A 19,996-nucleotide genomic window follows, 5' to 3' on the forward strand; every position below is an offset into this window, starting at 1 on the left:
AAGGTCTTGTGTATCAAGTGTGATAATAAGCCTGTATGAAGAACTGCATAAGGTTACAGATGAGTTTAAGAGATGGTGAGGAAGACATGGAAAGATCAGAGTGCTGTATGCTGCTGCACACTGAGGGGAAGAAACATCATTACTGAAAGCAGATAGGTATAGGATGTTGTGGTTAAATTCTGTACAGAGATTCATGATCCCCAGAGGATGAATATGAATCATAGTGACTTGCGTGATGCCCTGACTTTTCCTCAATCAAATTGGGATCTTGGGGATTTGGAGGCCAGGTCAACACCTCATGCTCTTTGCTGTGTTCCTTGAGCCATTTCTCAGCAGTTTTTGTGGTGTGGTGGAAGCATTGTTCTGCTGGGGGAGGCCCCTACTGTCGGGGAGTTTGTTTGCCATGGAGGGGTGTGCTTGGTCTTCAACATTGTTAAATTGGGTGGCATGTATCAAAGTAACATCCAGATGAATGTCAGGCCCCAAGGTTTCCCAGCAGAACATTGTAATGTAAAGAGATGATTAATGTTATTTACTTCACCTGTCAGTGGTTTTAATGTTGTGGCTGATCAGTGTATCATAAAATCTCACAAGTATCTTGTTTATTAATAAATATAAATATAAACTATCTATTTAATACTTCTGCACATCTCATAACACTTTCATCCTCACAAGATGAATTCTTTTGATATAGTTTGCTGGACTTTTATTCTGACTCTTCTATTTTTTTATAACTTTTACTTCAACATGACTGTCAAACACATATTTTGGACCTTAACTTCTAGATCTAACAGTTCAAACAATGGTTTTCTTCATATTAAACTAGCTTTGCTTTATACTTTGTTTTGTACTTGACATAGAATAACAACTTGCCTTTTCTAATGGACTGGATTTTGTTCAGAGGTTCACAAAACACATTACTTACATAGGTCCAGTCAAATGTTGTACTTCCCCTTCAAAATGTAATTACATCTTTAACATTGTGTTCTGTATATAAAAGACAGGTATGAACTACTGACACAATGACAACATCTTATCAGTTTGACCAAAAGGGCTTCGTAGTGAAGAGTTAAGAGTTTGAGCTCAGCTTCACACAGGAACACAGGAAATCAGATTTTTCTAACCCTGCATGACTATGATGTGATTTATCTCACTCTTCATCTAAAAATATAGAAAACTCACACATCATACACAGTATAGCTCACACACAGATTGAAATCACATTTCCTTTCTCTGTGTGTGAGGCACCCACAGAGAGTTGGAGGAGGGTAATTCATCTATAGAGACTAATAATGAGAGTAACACTCATGATGTTACTGTGGATCAAGGGAAAAAATAAATATTTGACAGAGGAAAAGAGGGATGGGGAATGGGGCTAAGGTGATTGATGAGGGCAGAGTACAAAGTCAACACCTTAGCTTTTACTGTGAAGACGGAAGATAGTTGTTAAGCGAGTTAGAGAGGGATGGACTAAGAAGAATGGTGCATGAAGACAGATAATAAAGAGAAGAGTAACAATTCTTTGCAGTGAAAAAGATGAGAAAAATGGACTCTGGCAACAGAAGACAGAGGAAACAATAGAGAAAGGGAGACAGGGCGAAGGTAGACGAGGAATGCACCGTCATGCTTCTTTTCTTGTGTTTTAGATAGATTTCAAGTAACTCTGCAGTGAGCTTTTGTTCCACAGCTATACCAAGTTAATGGCCTCTCCAGGGATTTCAACAACCCATTCAAATCTCTTAAGCTTCTCTGTAAACAGTCATTCTGTTAAAGCAATGTATCATTATCTCCTCTATTCACAAACCCAATCAAAATGAGCTTTAGGTGTAGTAGCAAGGAAGTGCCGAAGGGAAGTGCACACTTGTTTCAATCAGTAGGAAACATTTCTTTCTTGTATCTTGCTGGGAAAGTGCTGATTTCCTTGCAAAGCTGATTTGAAAATTTGCCAAGTGGTTGCGGACTTTAACTGGCATCCTGGGCTGTTTTTAAAAAAATGTAGCTTGTCACTGGGAGATTAATTGCAGTGACACAGTTTTCAGATAGCTAGTGCCAGGACAACCATAATATAAGGCCCTGATGAGTTTCATGAACGTTCACATAGAGTTTTGTAGTAAGAAGAGCCATTTCAGGTACATGCCTGTATACAAAAAAACTTCAAGTTGACAAGTTAACTATGACTGCACCTTGAATCATTTCACTTTTGAAAAAATTTTGTGGGTCAATTTTGGATAAATGCAGAAACCGCATTTTGTTTTATGCTAGCTACCGCTCTGATTCCCACCTCTGACTGGCTTCTTCTCCATAGCAACAGTGGCCAAGGCTGAGTGGTATTGTAGTCTATCTGGCAAGCCAAATTGACAGGAAAAAATCTGCTCAAAAAAACTCAAACAACTTTTAGAATCAGATGTTAAAACTTTCATTGTCTACAGAAAAAATCATCATCCATCACTAACGAAAACATTTATTGTTATGTAGTAGAGGAAAAATCAGAGTAAATATTAATTATATTTTCCATCTCACCAGCAAATGTAAACACATCAAAATTTAACCATCTCAATTTGTGATCATGTGCACACTAGAATATTCCAGGGTTTGTTTAGTCATTTCATGAAAAATTTACATACTTAAATAATTGTAGTGCAGTAGAAAAGAAAATGGGACTCACCTTCCACTCATTCGAATCATATAGCTCACACAGTCTCTCTCACTCCATAATATTGTTGAATCTGCAAGTGAAAGAATATTAGCTCTTAATTGCGCAATTAAGGCCATTGGCTGCTGGATAAGTGAAAACTAATGTATAATTTAGGGCCCAAATTGTGTTTGATATGCGTATATGTTCTCAATTTCTTCTTTGCCAAAGATTGTTTTAAACCATTGTTCTTTAAATTTGGATAAAAGCTGGTTAACTTTACAAAACACACATACAATATATATATATATGTGTGTGTGTGTGTGTGTGTGTGTGTGTGTGTGTGTGTGTGTGTGTGTGTGGTACCGGGAAAGCAGTATATTGACACTGAGTGGATAATTCTGGTGAGATACAGTAAAATGAATTAAACTGACTAAAATCTATAACAGAAAGCCTTCATTACAAATGGGAGGGTAGTGTTTGAAAGATGCTGGTGTTTACTATATAAGAAAGGTCAAACAAAAACTACTTTTTGAAAGCAATTTGCATTATGGTAGGTGTAGGATCCAGTGTTTTTGGATTTTGACCCATACAAGTCAGGAAAACTGGGCCTCATGGAAGTATGGAAGTGCTATACCAAGTTGTACATGTATTCTTGTAAGACCAGAGCAGGTTCACCATGTTAACTGGTGACCAAAGACAACAGTATACTATCTTTAGAATATGCTTACTCTCTCAGTTTATATTAAACTGTAGTATTCTGTCATCAATACTGCGGTGTTTGCACAGATAGCTTTTACTACAGCAGGTTAGACTGAGGCAGTTGGTAGTCCTGCCATCTCCAGGGACCAAAGACATTTACACAAACACATATGCACTCAAGTTGTACTGTGCTTGTTCAAAGACTCAAGTGATCCTTGGAGCTCAGCTAGCCTCACAAGCACCCAAACCCCAGGAGGATTGTGGTAATCCCAGAGCAGCTCTTGCATGAGTCCATACGTGTATTTCATGTCTCACTCTGGATAATTTGGCATCACATCTCTTAGAAATAGGTGTCAAGTCCTTTGTTGGGGAATTCTTTGGGGAATGTCAATTTGATCTATATTTGTTCACCTGTTCTTTCTCTTTTTGCTGTCTGATATCAACAGAGTGCACTAATTGCCACAAAAATAGGCATCTCATAGAGTGTGGGTCCACTCTTTGTTCTCTGCAGTGTTTATGCTGTCAGTGCTCCTCATATATGTGTGGGGCTCAAAAACAGGACACTGGCCCTCTGCTGGTGGGTCCCAAAATGTGAGAGTATAAATCTTAAGAGTCTGGGTCTCAATAAGAGAGCCATATTCTTTCACCTCGCTCTCTCCCTTTATAGAAAAACCTGCTGAATTGAGCATGAGTACAAACAATTAGGTGGTTTGAGGTTTTTTATTGTTGGTGGGACACATTAATTGACCCCTCACTCTAATGGTCCAAGTACCAAATGGTACCACATTCATTACAATAGAAGAGTAATGCATGCAATTGATATTTGCGTCAATGTCCTGTTCGCAGTCAAAAAAGACTCCATTTATCACCATTATGCTAATAGAGATCACTATTACCATAATGATATGCCATTATAAATAATGAAAGAAAGAATACATGTGATTTAATGACTGTTTTCCTGGCTTTCTTCTTCCCTCTTCATTTTCAGGTTTATTCTTTTTTCACAGAGAAGACCTGTGTAGTTTCATTCATGGCTGCCAAATCAAATGATTAAAGAGACTGTATAGATGTAAACATCTTTTCATTTCTCATTCTCCTCTCCCAGCCCTCTCTTTTCTCTGGGTCACTCAGCACTTAATCTTCATAGACAGCATCTTCATTAAAACAAAGATTCTGTCACCACTTTTCTCTTTTGGTGAAATCATTGTGGATGTGCATCCCTACCTGTGTAGCTCTGACAGGAAGCTACACAGCAGGACCTTACAGAAAGAGAAAATGATGCAGCCTGATAGACAATTGGGGTGGGCGGGGGGGCTGGATGGACGTAAAGCAAGATTAGACCATGGAAAACTATAATATTATCCTGAATAGATTTTCTGTGAGTTTTTCTGATTTTGTCAGATTAAAAGAGCAGTGGTCACATACTAGAGAGAAATAATAACACACCACCTTGTTCCTAAGAAAATTGAGATATCATCTGCTGTTCGAATATCTTGTGCTCAGTCTGTGGTGAAATAGAAATACCTTACTGAGCTGATATTAGCTCTTCTCTTCATCCTCTGCTGGTGCTCCCTTTTTTTCCTAAACAAAAGAAGGGATTCAGTATTACCAGGAAGACATCAGTTTAGTACTCACAATTCTTCTCATTTCCTCTCTCAGGTGACGCCATCCTCAAAGATCGTGGGTGACTTGGCCCAGTTCATGGTGCAAAACAACCTGACCAGGGCAGAAGTGGAGGAGAGGGCTGATGAGCTGTCCTTCCCCCTGTCTGTGGTCGAGTTCCTGCAGGGATACATCGGGATACCACATGGAGGATTCCCTGAGCCTTTCAGATCGAAGGTACTGTCCTGTATACACACACACTGTACAGTACATGCAACATTTTTCGGCCTGTATTTTAATATCTTTCATGGATTTCCAATAATTTCCACTGAGCATTTCGTGAACATTAACTTAAATTTAAAGGTAGTTAAGAAAATGTAACAGTAACATCTGCATCTGCATAAAGACTCCCTTTGGGAGCTGAGATATTCCCGGGAGGCTTAGAATGTTGTTTAAATATTCTTCAACTAAGATGATCATTGGATGACAGGATAGCCCTAGCACACAACCTGTGAAATCACTGGATATTAGTGGAAAGGTGGGGTCTCAGTCTGATGACAAGATGAAGCTGGCTGACAGTTGTCATCCTGCTTGAACTTGTGCAAAAAAGTTCCACGTAATAGTCAGCTGTTTAGATTACAGCAACCAACTCTTATAAAACTTTTTGTCTTTGTCTTCTTCACCTCTTCCCTCACTTATACATTTTATGAACCAACACATCACACAAATGCAGGAGAGCCAATTTAAAGGTACATGTGTACGTACAAGTGCACGCACACACACAAATTCTGTCACATGCTTGGTTACATCTGACAGTTGTGAGTCCCCATGAGGACGTTGAAAACGGTGAAGAAAACCGTGATATTGCTCTGTCCTCTCATCTCCTCTGTGTTCCTTTACCTCTGTCTACCTCTCATGTCTCCTCTCTTCATGACTGCAAACAGTGAGGGTGAGATTCTCATGCGCATCAGGGGCCAACAGCTTGACGTCTCCTTGGGAGAGGTGCATGAACACATGTGCATGTATAAAGGAAAATTTGTCACATTCTCCCAGAAACCTGCTGACATATCAGCACGCTTGACATTTCCCAAAAAAAGTCGGAATGTATTTCTTATTATTTGTTCGAGGAAGAAAAACTAGTGGATGTGTTTTTTCCCCACTAACATCCACAGATACTGAGTGTCTCATGATGTATTTTCAGTGAGCTGAATGGCACCTAAAATGTGAAATATTTGGTGAGACCCTGTCTGCGCTTTTTTAACAGATGACTCATTGTGTCACTATGTGTCACTGAGAGTTTGTGTGTGTGTAGTACATTTGTAAACATTTTTGCAGAGCCTGAAACACCTCTGCCAAAGCTAAAACGGTAATTAAAACACAATAGGTTTCTATTTTCTGCCCCTTTTTTGATGAGCAGAATTGAATTTCAGACATGTTTTTTTCTTTACTGTCTCTTTCATCTTTATTGTTAGCTTTTTGCAAAATCCATTGCTTAGCTGTAATTTTCTGAACCCATCTACCCATTTTTGCATGGATTGGTTTATCTCTGTAGTTACGCCCCCCCTGTTTACCTCTCTGTGAAACTAACTCCTGCCATTCTGTCACCCTTATCATCAAGTTGTCCTTTCTCCCCATCTCCTTACACTGGCGTACAGTTGGAAGATTATATGATCAAATGTTTTTCATTTAGCTTCCCAGGCAGCTCCACCCTTGACAGCCACAGTGATTTTTCAGTCTTGACGTAAACTATCCAACCCTCTGTCTGCTACCTCTCTATTAGTGTCTCTCAATCTGTCTCATATTTCTCAAAGCATGTGGCAGGGGTGTCATTTCTATTAAACAAACAAGATGGTGGACAGCTTTGGTATTCATTCATATCCCTGGGTTTCCATTTTTATTTTCTATTTTCAGTCAGCATTGGAATTCTTTATGCTGAGAAACGCTAGCCATCCTTCAGCATACATGACTGCAAAAGTTTTTGGCCACTGAACTTTTTCTTCTGCTACCTTTTATGTACTGTAAAGAGGAATATTTGCATTCCAACGTTTTGGTTTTGCACAATGTATTTTCCATGAGACTCGCTTGCACTATTCATTAAGCATTTAAACAATGTGTCAAAGCTGTAGCTTGCCTTATAGTGTTCAGAGTAAATCCTCACATATGTAGAAGTGCTGCCAATGTCTTATCTCAGCCTAAAAAAAAAGTCAGAGCATTCCTCTAAATCTCCCCTACAGATATTCATACCATGACAACAATAACAATCCACCCTCAATGTTTAATACACAAACACCAAGAGGCTTTCTCGCACACAGCTTACTGAAGAACTAACTCTCCATCCCACTGATGCACTTAAATTCAGGGTTCAGCTTTGTTGTTAGCTTTCCTTTCACATTTTTGTTCTTACTGTGTGTGCCTGTGTTTACATGCAAGCTGCAAGTTTGAGATAAATCTGATAAATGCTACTGTCACTCACACCATATCTTGGGGGGTACATTTGGAGTATAAATCCAAGTAATTGGTGTCAAACTTATGTAAGTTGTATAAAGTAATGTTTTTTTTAAAGGGAAGAAAGTAAAACATTATGAAATGATTTCCTAAAACAGATTGAGCAATGTGAGTAGCAGCTGTTGACAGCTCATGACAGTCACTGTCTGGAGGCAGGACTTTGACCTTTATTTACAGCTACTTTACTGCATCTGTTCATCTTAAAGCATTTGTCTGGATGTTCTAGTGTGATTGGCCTATTAGATAACAGCTGCAAAGTTTCTTTTCCTATCTGTTGGTATGTAAGCACAGGCATATACTCACCACTATATTGCTGTGTGCAAGACAGTGAGAGATATCTGCATCCCTATGTGCCATAGCTGAAGCTTATATTTGCATGTTAGCAGCATTGAGGGAGTAATGTTTCTTTAATGGAGCGGTGGTGGCATTAATTAGTCAGTGAGCAGTAATTCCAGCATTACATCATATGATCTCACACGAATTCACTTCAGATGTACAGACTGCCACAAATGCACAAGTTGTTAGCATGCATGGGGAAAACTTTTCACAACACAAAGTGGTAATTGAGGCATTTCCACATCTTTGTTCGGTCACGCTCAGTTAATTTGCAGTGTGGGTGGAGAGAACAAATGGACAAGGGAGAGGAAAACAACAAAGACAGGAGGGCAAAAGAGAGAAAGAGGGAGACAGTGGGAGGATGGATGGGGAGACTGGGGTAGAAAGAGAGAATAAGAAGGCCATTAGAAAGGAAGTGAATTCAAGAAATAAGATTATTGTTAAAAAATACACCACCATCCCTCAGAGGCCCGCTCTCAAAACGAGAGGAGGAGGAGAAATCAGTGACAATAAAAAAGAGAGAGTGGTAGTGTATTGTTGAGTAGTTTTAAGAGGAATGAGGAGAAAGAGCAAATAACCTTGAAGGAAGAGTTTGTCTTTCCTTCATTTGTTAATGCAGACACACTCTCTCTCAGTCACACATAGACACACACACACACTCACTCAGTCACTATCAGCCTGTGTCTCACACTTAAACAATCAAGCAGTTTAGGTGTAAGACATCCTCAGAGGACACAATGCTAATGAGCACGCACTCCTATGAGCCTGCCATCTTTGAAGTGTCTCTCTCTCACACACGCAAATGAGTCAGCTATCTTTGAACTGTTAGCTCTGTGACTAATAGCATTGCACTGGGCCCTTTGTCTGGAGATTTCTGCAAGGCACACACACATGCTCACATAAGTGTGCCGGTATGTTACACATATACAAAAGACTGGTGAAGATATGAAACACACACTAACTACAACACAGCAGCACACACACGTTCACAAACATGAAAATATGCACATACTGTATAGGCACACCATATATACACAGAGGAGATGTGGTCAACTGAATGCTTCATTTGATGCACACAGCGCTATGTTGTAAGTGTAAATGAGTGAAAACACATGTAAAGATTACCAATATAGCATACAGTTGAGGCAATGGTTATTTTAACCTGCATGAAGCTAAGATAAACAAAGACCCATACACAAAGAGGTAGGCAGCACTAAAAGCTTAGTTATTAGTGTATTCTGTTTGTATATTTCCCCAAAACATTTGTTGAATCACTGAAACAGACTAAATAGGCTAATTGCATGGAGACTCCTGCCACGTTGCCTCCCTTCCTCTGAGCCTATGTAGACTGTGTCATCACAAGAAGATGAAGTCTATGAAAATAAAAACAGCAGCAGCAGCCTTTAGGCGAAATGCCTGTCTTGACATAATCTCTTCACCAGACATTATTAGTAGCCTCAGATCAATTGTCTCTACAAGTTGTTTTAGATACCAGCAACTGTATGGGCAGATAAAATGTCATTAGTCTCATAGCAGCCTCCATTTTCTACAATTACCCTCTTTTTTCTGTCTTCCTGTCTTTCCTTCTCCTCTACTATTTCTGAGAAAGAATGAGGACAATGTGCCATATACGTAGCACTGCTGCAGTCATTTGATGAGCTGATGGTGCTTTACTGGAGAGAGAAGGATGAATTGAGAAAGAGTGGGATGCAGAGAGTGAAAGTGGAAATCATTGCAGATCTTGACACAACAGTGGTGCCACTTTAATGCAAATTTAAAAATAACTTGCATTAATAAGTTTTATATTCCCTCTGATTCAAGTGTCTCTCTCCCTCTTTCTCTATCCCTCAGCAGCTCCCCATGCATCTCTGTCTTCCTCCTCCTCCCACCAAAAGTCTTTCTGTCGTTTTAATGCTTTGACAGGTTGTAGCTTTTATCCATATGTGTAGTTGTGAACTACAATGTGACGGTTTCACCAGCACTTTATACATCCCACATGCTTCAGAATCCCATGGGAATGGAGTAGGAAAACATTCAGCAAGCCTATATGTCTTTGAATAAAAACTTTTAGTAAACTGTTTGTTTCCTGTTTCTCTCTTCTATTGTGCATCCTCTCTCACACCTTTGATCTTCACCTCTCGTCCTCTCTTCATCTTCTTCACTTCCTTCGTTTTTCTCTTTTAACCTCCTATCCCAGGTGCTGAAGTCTCTCCCCCGTATTGAGGGTCGTCCCGGTGCCTCTCTGCCACCTATGGACTTCAAGGCCCTGGAGGAGGGGCTCCGAGCTGCACACAGTGATGACATCACCCCTGAGGATGTGATGTCAGCAGCCATGTACCCTAAGGTGTTCCAGGAATTTAAAGAATTTACTTGTGAGTGGGCCGGTTTGATATTTGATGTTTGTATTCAGATAATGGTTTCAGAATAGGAATCAACTGTTTTATTTTAAAGTTTAATTAAATGTCCAATTTATCACATTGGGTCTGTTATATTGAGCAAGTCTGGGATCATGGCATTTGGTTTCTAACACACACTCTCTCATTCTCATTTGTATTATTACTGGGGCTTGAAATTAGCACGAGCCAACCTTAAGTCAGGAACACTCATTATAAAGTTGAACTATTAGGTAGAAATGTTTTAATTGTTGTATTTGGCAGTCCAGGGGTCTTATGCATAGGAAACCAATCACATACTTCAGATTCTGGGAAAAGTGTCACCAAACCCCGAAGGGGGTAACAACACAGAACCCAGCAATCACCTGTCATTCAGAGGAGGAATTTACATAACGCACAAATAAGGAACCAGAACAGCAAGGACTGGTGCTAGAGGGAGAAATCAGCATAACCACTAACTGAATTTTTAAGCAGGTATGAGTTTGAAGTACACTCAGTCAGCAGCAGCATGTACAGGAGGCAGGAGAAGACTGATGCTGGATTTAATAGGATGTTTTCACAAGTAGTCAAACTCGACTGAAAGTTGAGTAAAGTAGCTACAGTGTCATTCAGCTGCCTGGATTAATGCAATTAATCCAGGCAGTTTAATGTGTGTACAGTGGCAATAGATTAGTAGGATTTTTTGTGATGAGTTTTAATTAGTGTACAGTTTCTTCACTACATACATATAGTAGATATAGTGTTGTATATTGTCATCAGCAAGGATTTATATCACAATAACTAAACAATTTGCTCTGACATTGATGCCACATCTGTTTCTATTTCTACAGCCAACTTTGGTCCAGTGGACTGTCTCAGCACCAGGCTGTTCCTGGATGGACCCAAGATCGCAGAGGAGTTTGAGGTATACAACTTAATACCACTGACTTTTTTTGTATTTTTAGGCTAAAAATACTGAACTTATCTCTTATTAGGTTCATCCATTTTATTTTCTTTATATTTTTGCTTAAGATTTAACATCATGTCAGAAGCTGAGGAAGACATGCTGAGCCCTGTAGGAACAGCTGTAACCATTCAAGCTAAAAACCAAGATAAAAATATGAAGTATGTAAAATGTACAAACAACAGCAATAGTACATGTTACATTTATCCAGAATTGAAAGGGGTTATTGTTAAATAATTCTAATACTGTGATAATGCACTTAATATTAATACACATTCATTTAATGATCAATTTAGCGCTTTAATAAATTATAATATAATAGCTGTTCCACAAAGAACAGACATTATCAGCAGGAAATGATTTTTCCATCACTGCAGATGGCTGCGGTTTGATGCAGTTTGGTGCAGAGGCACACTGAAGTGCTGATAACACAGTGGGGAAGACAGAGATATTAACTCTTTATCAAGGGAACAACAAACAGCATTTCTGATCCCTCCAGCCATCAGATTGGCCTTCCCGCACAGAAATAACAGATTCATTTTGTCATATGATGTTTGAGAGCAGGCCAGTTGAAAGGCACTGAGGGACAATATCTCAGACCAAAATATAACTGTTAGAGATTTCTAAGGCGTGTACCGTTTGTTTATTCTCCACCAGGGAGGGAGCTGAACATGCAGTCTAACGAAGGAATAAAACAAATGAGATTAATTTGCTTTGCATGCAAACAAATTACTGGGGAACAGGAATGTAACTCTCTTAGTGAGAGGATGTGATAATTGGCTGTCACTTGTAACAGCAAAGCCACACAAATCTGAAACTGACACAGTCCTGGAGAATATTGGCACCTAAAGAGGAAACCATTTCCTGTCAACTCCAAACTGTTACATAAGGAGAATCAGCAGGCTGGAAATTGGTTTTAACATAAATGAAGATACAGTCAGCAAATATTGCAAGATGTCCTCTGCTGATGCAGATTGAAAGTTTTTCTCAGAATAGAAGACAGATACGGAGAAAGATGCTGTTTTTATCCTGGAAGTGCGGTGTAAACAGATAACATTTCAGGAGAATGACAGGAGAAACCGCTTTGATGAGCAAAACTCAAACTTAAGTGATTGTTCAAGTCCAGACTGAAGAGTGAATTCCAAAGAGACTGTTGAAACTACTGACAGTAACCTTTGCGACAGATGCCAGAATCAGACACCAGATAAAAAGATATTTGCTTTGCTCCTGAAAGAAATGTAAGAAGAGTCTGTCACTCAATATGTCAGACAAGGAAATGTTTTTAGTACGATATTCAAAACTTTAAGTTTTTTTTAAAGGCTGTAGCACAATCTATCCTTTTCTAGCTTTTACTTTAGGTTATAGATAGAATTTTCTTTACAATTGCAAATACACAGACTGAAGAATCAAAATGGCACCATTAAAAAACATGAACAGTATCCCATTAGATTTTAGCTAATCCCTGAATAGAAAAGTCAATCAGGTACTACAACATACAAACACAGTGGACACAGGCATGGTACGATGTGTTGTTTCATATAGTTTTGTATGGGAAAAGCAGTGCAGTTATCAAGAGTCCAGTGTGCTTTGACAGTGGTGATTCAGTACAAAACGGCACTTTCTAACTTGTACACTTAGACACTGTACCTGTGACCAGATGGCAGCAGTATCAAGCATTCAAACAGGAGGTGAGGCAGGTCACAGATGATAGCTGTGACATTTTTCAGTGCAGCTCTGTAGCAAACTGTTGTGGTATTGGTACTGTTGGTATTGGTATATGCTTGTATGTTTTTGAGAAATAGGCAGTAATGTTCATGGAGGACTATAGTGTACTGATGACACAGTAAAATGAGAAGATGCAGGGACTGATGTTGCAAGACTTTGGTCTTGCTGAAAGATGTTGACAGCAAAGGCAGTGGTTTTGTTCTTTGAGCCATGAATGTAAAATCTGAAAACATTGTGCAGATGAAGTGTTAGGTAATAGTGCTGGCATCCCTCATTGTTATAAATAAATGAAGGGAATGGAATTGGATTAAAAAAAAAATACCTTGATGAATTGAAGGTCCTGGACTATTTTATTGCCTTTGATGTTGGCTGAGGATAGTGTATAAATTCCATCATGAGACTCACATGGAACATATCATCTGCTACGTATCCTGGGGTCACTCAGTGTCTCAGGTCTTTCAGAATCTGACAGCCTCTTCCAGGTGACCCAGCTGTGATTGATCAGGCCACAGCTTGTGTTCAGGTAGCCTTTACTTCTCTCCATGGTTCTCCTCTCCTAATCCAGAGCCATCTGGAGGATCTTTCTGCTGCCTCAGTGATGTTCTTGATGGCTCTGATCAAGTCAAGTTGGCTCAAGGCTTTGTAGTGATTGCCCCACAAATCCTCTGCATCCAGTCTTGATAGGCAGCCTGCAGCCCTGCCCTGCTTAGGATATTCAGTGACCAGTTCTTCATATCTGGTCTGGCCCTCTTCCTCTCGTGCAGTCATTCCACAGTACTGTCAGTCTTACCAGAATGGTGTTCTTTGTAGCCAGTGAGACCAGCGGGATGTCTGGCCTGAGGGGTAGTTGTGACAATGTGCAGTGGGAGCTTCAGCTGGTTCTCCAGGTCTACAGCCAGTCTTGTGCCAGGATGCCTAATGTTTTCTTAAGTCCTGCCTGTGGCTGCTCACCTGTTTTCACAATAGTGATCCTCTGTGTGGAGGGGTGTGCTCATCTGCAGCTGCTGATTCCGATGTTGATGGTTTCAGCACCTGATTGTGGCACCAGGTGTAACAGGCCTGTCCTAGAGCCTTCGGGTTGTAGCTAAGGATGTGAAGCTCTACTGATCTTCTCATCCTACAACCACCGCCCTATGTAGAGGATATAATGTAGTTAGCTTAAAAGAAACTGGGGCATGCTAAGTTTTCACTAGCCATTCCTGTAGTAGACTCAGGAAATGTAACTAGCAAAACAATGCACATCAGGCCTTGTGGCACAAGTCTCCTGAAGCTTTCTAGATAAACTTTACACAGACATGTCACACACTCTCTCTTCTCTCCAAGTCCTTAGGAAAAGTAAAGACAGAGTTGCTAATAAGAATCCACTACCAGGGAAATCAGCCAACAAACCAGGCTAACTATTTGGTTACTTAACTAGCTACTACCTGCAGTACTGACCTGCAGTAAATACCAGAATTTCTCTATAAGTTGAAGAAAGAACTTTTATCTGTTTGAGATAGAACCTCTATCTCAAACCTTGTTGTTTTCCAAGGTATTTTAAAATCCACTTTTTGAAAGATATTTATATTATGCACTAAAAGAAGACGGAGTTAGAATGTTACAGGGACAGTTGAGTCATCACTTTATTCTCTCCTCAGCTTTTATATCTTCAATATTTTGATTTCATAGTTTACAAGAGACATGTCTTTTGAAGAGCACTTTTGTGTCCTGACTAAATTAAAATTAGCATGACAAAATTCAGAGGAAATCTGCATTCCCCTCAGCCACCTGTTACCTCTTAACATTTTTACAAGGCTTCATGTCTAGTCTCTGCATCATTCATACTCATCTTTCTACCAGCATTAGTTATAATCCAAGTAGAACCCTAACACACATCATTCATTATGAGTCATCTGTTCCTTCAACACCTTTTTTCTTTCAATATTTTCTTGTGAATCTCTCATTATGAACAACCTTCACACACACAGATTTAACTGACAGAGATTCAGAGCGACCAAAGGCAACCACGCTTAATTACTGCTTCATTTCACTGCAGCAAAATGGTTCCAGGCTTGTGTTAATTGATTTTTAAATTATGATGGACACGGGGAGGACTGCTACTCTGCTGCTGTGTTATTATCAGAGAATCAGGAGCTGCACTGACCCTAAAGATGGGCAGACCTTCCACCCTGCTTTCATGTCAATCACCACAGGGTATATATCATTTGATGCAGTAAGTCGAGATCTGGCACAAGACCCACAGCTGGATCACCAAACACTGATCAGAATAAATCCTTGAAATAATTTGATAAAGACTCTTGGCAGCTGCAGCAGTTTGAGTCCTTTAATTTGATCTGAAGCCACAGTTTAGTGTGTACAGTGCCATTTCTTTCCATTTCTCTCAACATGCTAAATAGTTGGCTTGAATAGAATGTTATTGATTTGTAGTACAAACAACATTCATCAACAAAAAGGGCTAAATAACCAACAAAACACTTAAAAACCTACAATTTCTTTTCTACTCTCAGTATTCACCTTCCTTTGCTGCTGTTTATCTAATCTCCAACTGCTGTCACTTTTAGAACTTTCAGGCACTCAAGATTTGTGCTCAAGATCAGTCAGTCATCACCACAGAAACAAACTTCTCTCTGTTGTCATGACAATGGATACTCCCCCCAGATCAGGCCCTATTAGCGGTACCAGGCGAGAGACAGAATGAAAACATGTTAAAAAAGAAAAAGGGAAAAAAGTGACCTGTCAAATGCAGCATGAAGCTTCTGTTAGCTGTTTTTTTTCTTTTACTGTGAAAAATTCCTCAAGGGCCAAATGAAGCTGCTGTATGAGGAGGGACTGATCTTGCTGTTGTCATTTCTAATCCAGCTCATTTTTACAAGTGCTGTTCATGAAAGTAGGGTCAGGTCATGTATGCCACTTCATTATACTGCTGATATATTTACTTCAATGTGGATTGTTTAATTCAAGAGTACTGCATAATAGTATTTACTTTCAATCAAAGCACTAATTTACACTCAGTGACCACTTTATAAGATGCACCTGTACAATCTGATGCATCACAGAGGTGTTAATTAAATGACTTGTTTCAGCATGGAGGTTATAGTTGGTGTTGTGACAGACTGCGCTATATTCAGAGGTTTCTAATATTCTGCTTCAAGTTTATGTTACTATATAGTGGGAATTTCTTCTGGTTAATATGTTTATGTATGAGATGGGTACAGTGGAGAAGCAGACTGCAGTGTTTATAACGACAAATGCTGAAGTTTTAATGAAGAATCACAACATTTCAGTTCTGAGACTATCATGAACAATGTTAAAACACAGACATCACTTGGGAAGTTAAGCTTCCTAAATTCCTGACAAGTTGACTTTTTGAGACATGAAGTGTACATGTGTCATACCCATGATAGTTTGATATGAGTGTTATATATATTAGAAGCAGGTTGACTGTTGTGAATGGCCGCTGCTGCAACCTTTGAGAGTCATAATAACAGAAAACAGCTGTTGTCAAATGCACAGACAGGTAGTGGGAGCATGGTAGTGTGTCAGTCTGTCTCAGGACTGTCAGAAATGGTAACTGTTAAGTGCTCGCCAGAGACACATTTCTTTTTTCACTCATGCATGGCAAGTTTTGCAATGCTGACTGCAGTAGTCAGGGTGGTGAGGAGCCCTGAGGAGAGAAAATGGCACTGAGCAGCCAAAGCAATTTGGTGAGTTTTCAAATTAAGAATTTTTTTTGTAGCCTAGATGGTATCGCTCGCTTTAGCAAGCATCACCCCTGTCCTTTACCCAGAAAACAATTTTCCAAGTTGAATGCAGGTATCAGTATAATTTAACACTATACAGACATGCACCTGTAAAAAACAACAGAAAAGATAATGCAGGTTAACAGGATTTTGTACAGGATAAATGCAATAAATACATTAGGCCAAAGTGGTCACAGAACATGAAACTAAGACTTAAATTTGGTTTTCTGTCAAATTATCTAAAATAAAAAATGGATGATCTTCAGAGGATGCAACAGAAGAAAATCCTTTGAGCTTGTGAGCCTTAGTTGGTGTTTGTGACAGCAGCAAAAGACAGCAACTGCCCATTACAGATGACTCTAGCAGTACTTACGCAACCACACTATTAACTGTATATTTGGAACAAAAGCTGTTTATGAGCTCTTGGCAGCTAGTGTGTGAAGCACACAGCAGAAATCTTGATCAAAACAGATTTAAGCACCAAATCTTTTTGAGCGCTGAGCGAGGCCTAAAGTCCTGAGTTGTTGATGTTGTTGGAAGTAGATATGAAGGCTTTCACAGTAATCATTTGGTATTGTTTAGCTCTCCATTTCAAGCCTGTTGCAAATCCAGTACAAAAGCCTTATCAGCTAAAGAGTGAGCAGTGAGCCAACAAGATTCCTCTTTGTATTCTGAATGTTTTGGAAAGACAACCACTGCAGAGTTTTTTGTGTGTAATTGCTTGTTCTATAAGGATTCAGTTATAGTTCAGCCAGTTTCTGACAAACTTTAGCCTGTTGAACAAAATCTACTCAGGCACGTGTCCAATAAAATAGCTTTTTAAAGACCAAATGACCAGTTTTTGAAATGGCATCTGAAGGCTATTTAGTGTACATTCCTGTACACAAATATACACCCACACAGGCAGGAGAAAAAACACACTGACCTATCTGGCATGTGCTGATGACTCACTATGGTATTAATCACGTTTGACGTAAATATAAACAGATTTTCACAAACATGAACCCAGTCATACACACCCCGTCAGTGTTAATGTGCACAGACACTAACACATTAAACTCTTTTCACTGCAGTAATCTCATTACTCTTTGACAGTTCACACAAGTCATTCATAAACTCATATCAAAGACATGATGTGAAGCATAATGTGAGACTAGATACTATGGATTCAAGTGGTTAAGCAGTTGAATTTGACAGAAAAGCAATGTGCCTCAGGCTACTCCCTAAATAAACACATGAAGCATGTGAGGGCTATGTAGAGGATAACACAGCAGATGTATCATTGAGCTATGGAACATGCATAATACACAAAAGAGGCTATCGCAAGGCTGCTAATAAGAAACCAAACCAGGAGGAGGCTGTGTGGTCAGGGTTGAATTTGATAGAATTTTATTTTGTAGAATGTTGATTGATTTATGTAGCTTGTCTGAGGGGGGGAGTCTGGGGTCTGTTAGGGGAGAAATTCTTCATTTAAAATGTGTGTTTTTAATGCCTTACCCAGTAATGAACTGTTTGCATTGCCAAGTAGCACTGAAGTCATCAAAAACTATATCTTTGTGACTTGATATTTAACAGATAAATTGTTTTGTATTGCTTTTCTGTGACACATATTTTAGAATATTACAGTGTATAATACACAGTGCACTGAAGTTGTCTTTTTAGCTCTGTATACAACTGTCATACATACACACAGTTAAATCTTAGACAAAGTCATCTTCAAAAGATTCATACATTTTTTGCAACTCTTCAAAGAGACTCATACGGTATTTTTTATGGGAGCAGTTATGAGGAGATGTAGAGTAGAAGCCACGCATTTGGAAAAGGGAAAGAGTTTTGTTTTTTGCAAAGAGCTGCCAAAAGCCCGATTTAAAAACAGAACAAGCTGGAGACAAGTTCAGTGTAAAGGAAGGTGGAGAGAGAAACAGGGAGAGATGAGGATTGACTGCTAGAGAGAAAGCAAACGCATGCAAAGAGAGGTTTTGTTACCAGATATGGAGGGAGGGAAACAGATGAAGAGTAAGAGCATCCAGAGAAAGAGGCAGAATGAAATTGAGATCAATACATACCTGCAGCAGCGTGTATTTTCGTCTTTGCACTGAGACTTCGTTTGGAATATCAATGGAGAAAACAAAACAAAACAAAAAGGATGAGAGGGGAAGGGTCGAGGAAGAGAGGTAGATAGACACAGCAGAGGAAAGACAGAGAGCCAGACCAGATAAAAGAGAAGCCGAAAGAGCCAGATGAGGGGAATTAACAACTGCATGAGCGACAGAGTGGCTCCAGAAATAGGTAGAAAAATAACAATACAAAATGGAATGCTGTGACACATGGGAGGACTGACAAAGAGAGAGATTGAGAGCAGGAGAGAGGAAGTTGAACAAATGGAAAGACGGAAAAAATGAGTTTCCGACCAGCGAGACGAGATTTGAGAGGAGGTGTGAGATAAATGAAGAAGTACAGTGGCCGGTGTCAAGGGAAAGACCAGCAAGACAACACAGCAGTGACCAGAATTGATATGAGAAGGAAGAAGTCTGTCTGGTGTTGATAGAGAGAGAAAGAGTAATGTCTTTGTCTTAAAACAACACTGTTACAGGTGGCAGGCAAAGTCAGAGAGTTTAAAGGCAGAGTAAATGTTTTTACATCCTATATTATGCCATCATGTCTTTCTTTCACCATCCTGTCCTTCTCTCTGTCTCTACCACTTCTCCCTCTATTGGATGTCAGAATTGATATGTCAAGTGAAAAGCCTGTGTGGTGTAAACACTCATGATGCAGATGCAGCATACACCCATTCATGTCCTGTTTGGGTGTCTCTGAGGTAACAAGTGAAACTGCCTCCACATACAGTACAGTGTTTATTAAGTCTTTCCCTACTATATATAAGTTCAGGGCTGAAACTACCAAGTTTTTCAAATCCATTTTCAAATTCTGTTTAGCTGGACACCCCCCAAGGCATATCTTAAATATTTTAGGCTCATGTTTAGTATTTTTACTTGATAAACAACTTCAACTGTTGTGCTTGGAGGCAGCTTTAACACCTGTTTGGAGCAATTTAAATGGATTCAAAAAGTGATGTTATGAGCAGTGGTGTTATTTATTAATGCATGAAAGTCAATGACAATTTGGTCCAATCCAGATATGAAAGCAACAATCAGATATTAAGAATATAGTCAATTAATTTATCAATTGAATGACTTAATGTTTCAGGACCAATATATGAATAATATGGGACCTACTGGCCTTTAATCCATTTCAAAGTGAGTCACTTCTCGTGGATTGGCATGTCTTCCAACAGAGTGCATGCAGGGAAACCACAACCCGATGAGTGTGTGAAAAGAAATACAAGAAGAAAAACATTCTGCTTGTCTCACTCCACTAACTTCACTTTTTAATTTCACCAGGCTCAGCAGTCTGTTTT

The 19,996-nt window shown here is 39.4% G+C and overlaps 1 protein-coding gene across 2 annotated transcripts in view; it reads left to right on the plus strand.

Moving 5' to 3' along the window:
• The window catches only part of LOC108893161 (pyruvate carboxylase, mitochondrial), a 261,450-nt gene that overhangs the window by 236,149 nt on the left and 5,305 nt on the right, over window positions 1-19,996 (plus strand). For both annotated transcript variants that reach the window (XM_018691027.2, XM_018691021.2), the window contains exons 22-24: window positions 4,994-5,173; window positions 9,975-10,149; window positions 11,001-11,074. In XM_018691027.2, coding sequence (XP_018546543.1) covers window positions 4,994-5,173; window positions 9,975-10,149; window positions 11,001-11,074 — 429 coding nt within the window. The remainder of the gene's footprint in view (window positions 1-4,993; window positions 5,174-9,974; window positions 10,150-11,000; window positions 11,075-19,996) is intronic.

This window comes from Lates calcarifer, linkage group LG15, assembly GCF_001640805.2.
Source record: "Lates calcarifer isolate ASB-BC8 linkage group LG15, TLL_Latcal_v3, whole genome shotgun sequence".
NCBI classification, from domain to species: Eukaryota; Metazoa; Chordata; class Actinopteri; family Centropomidae; genus Lates; species Lates calcarifer.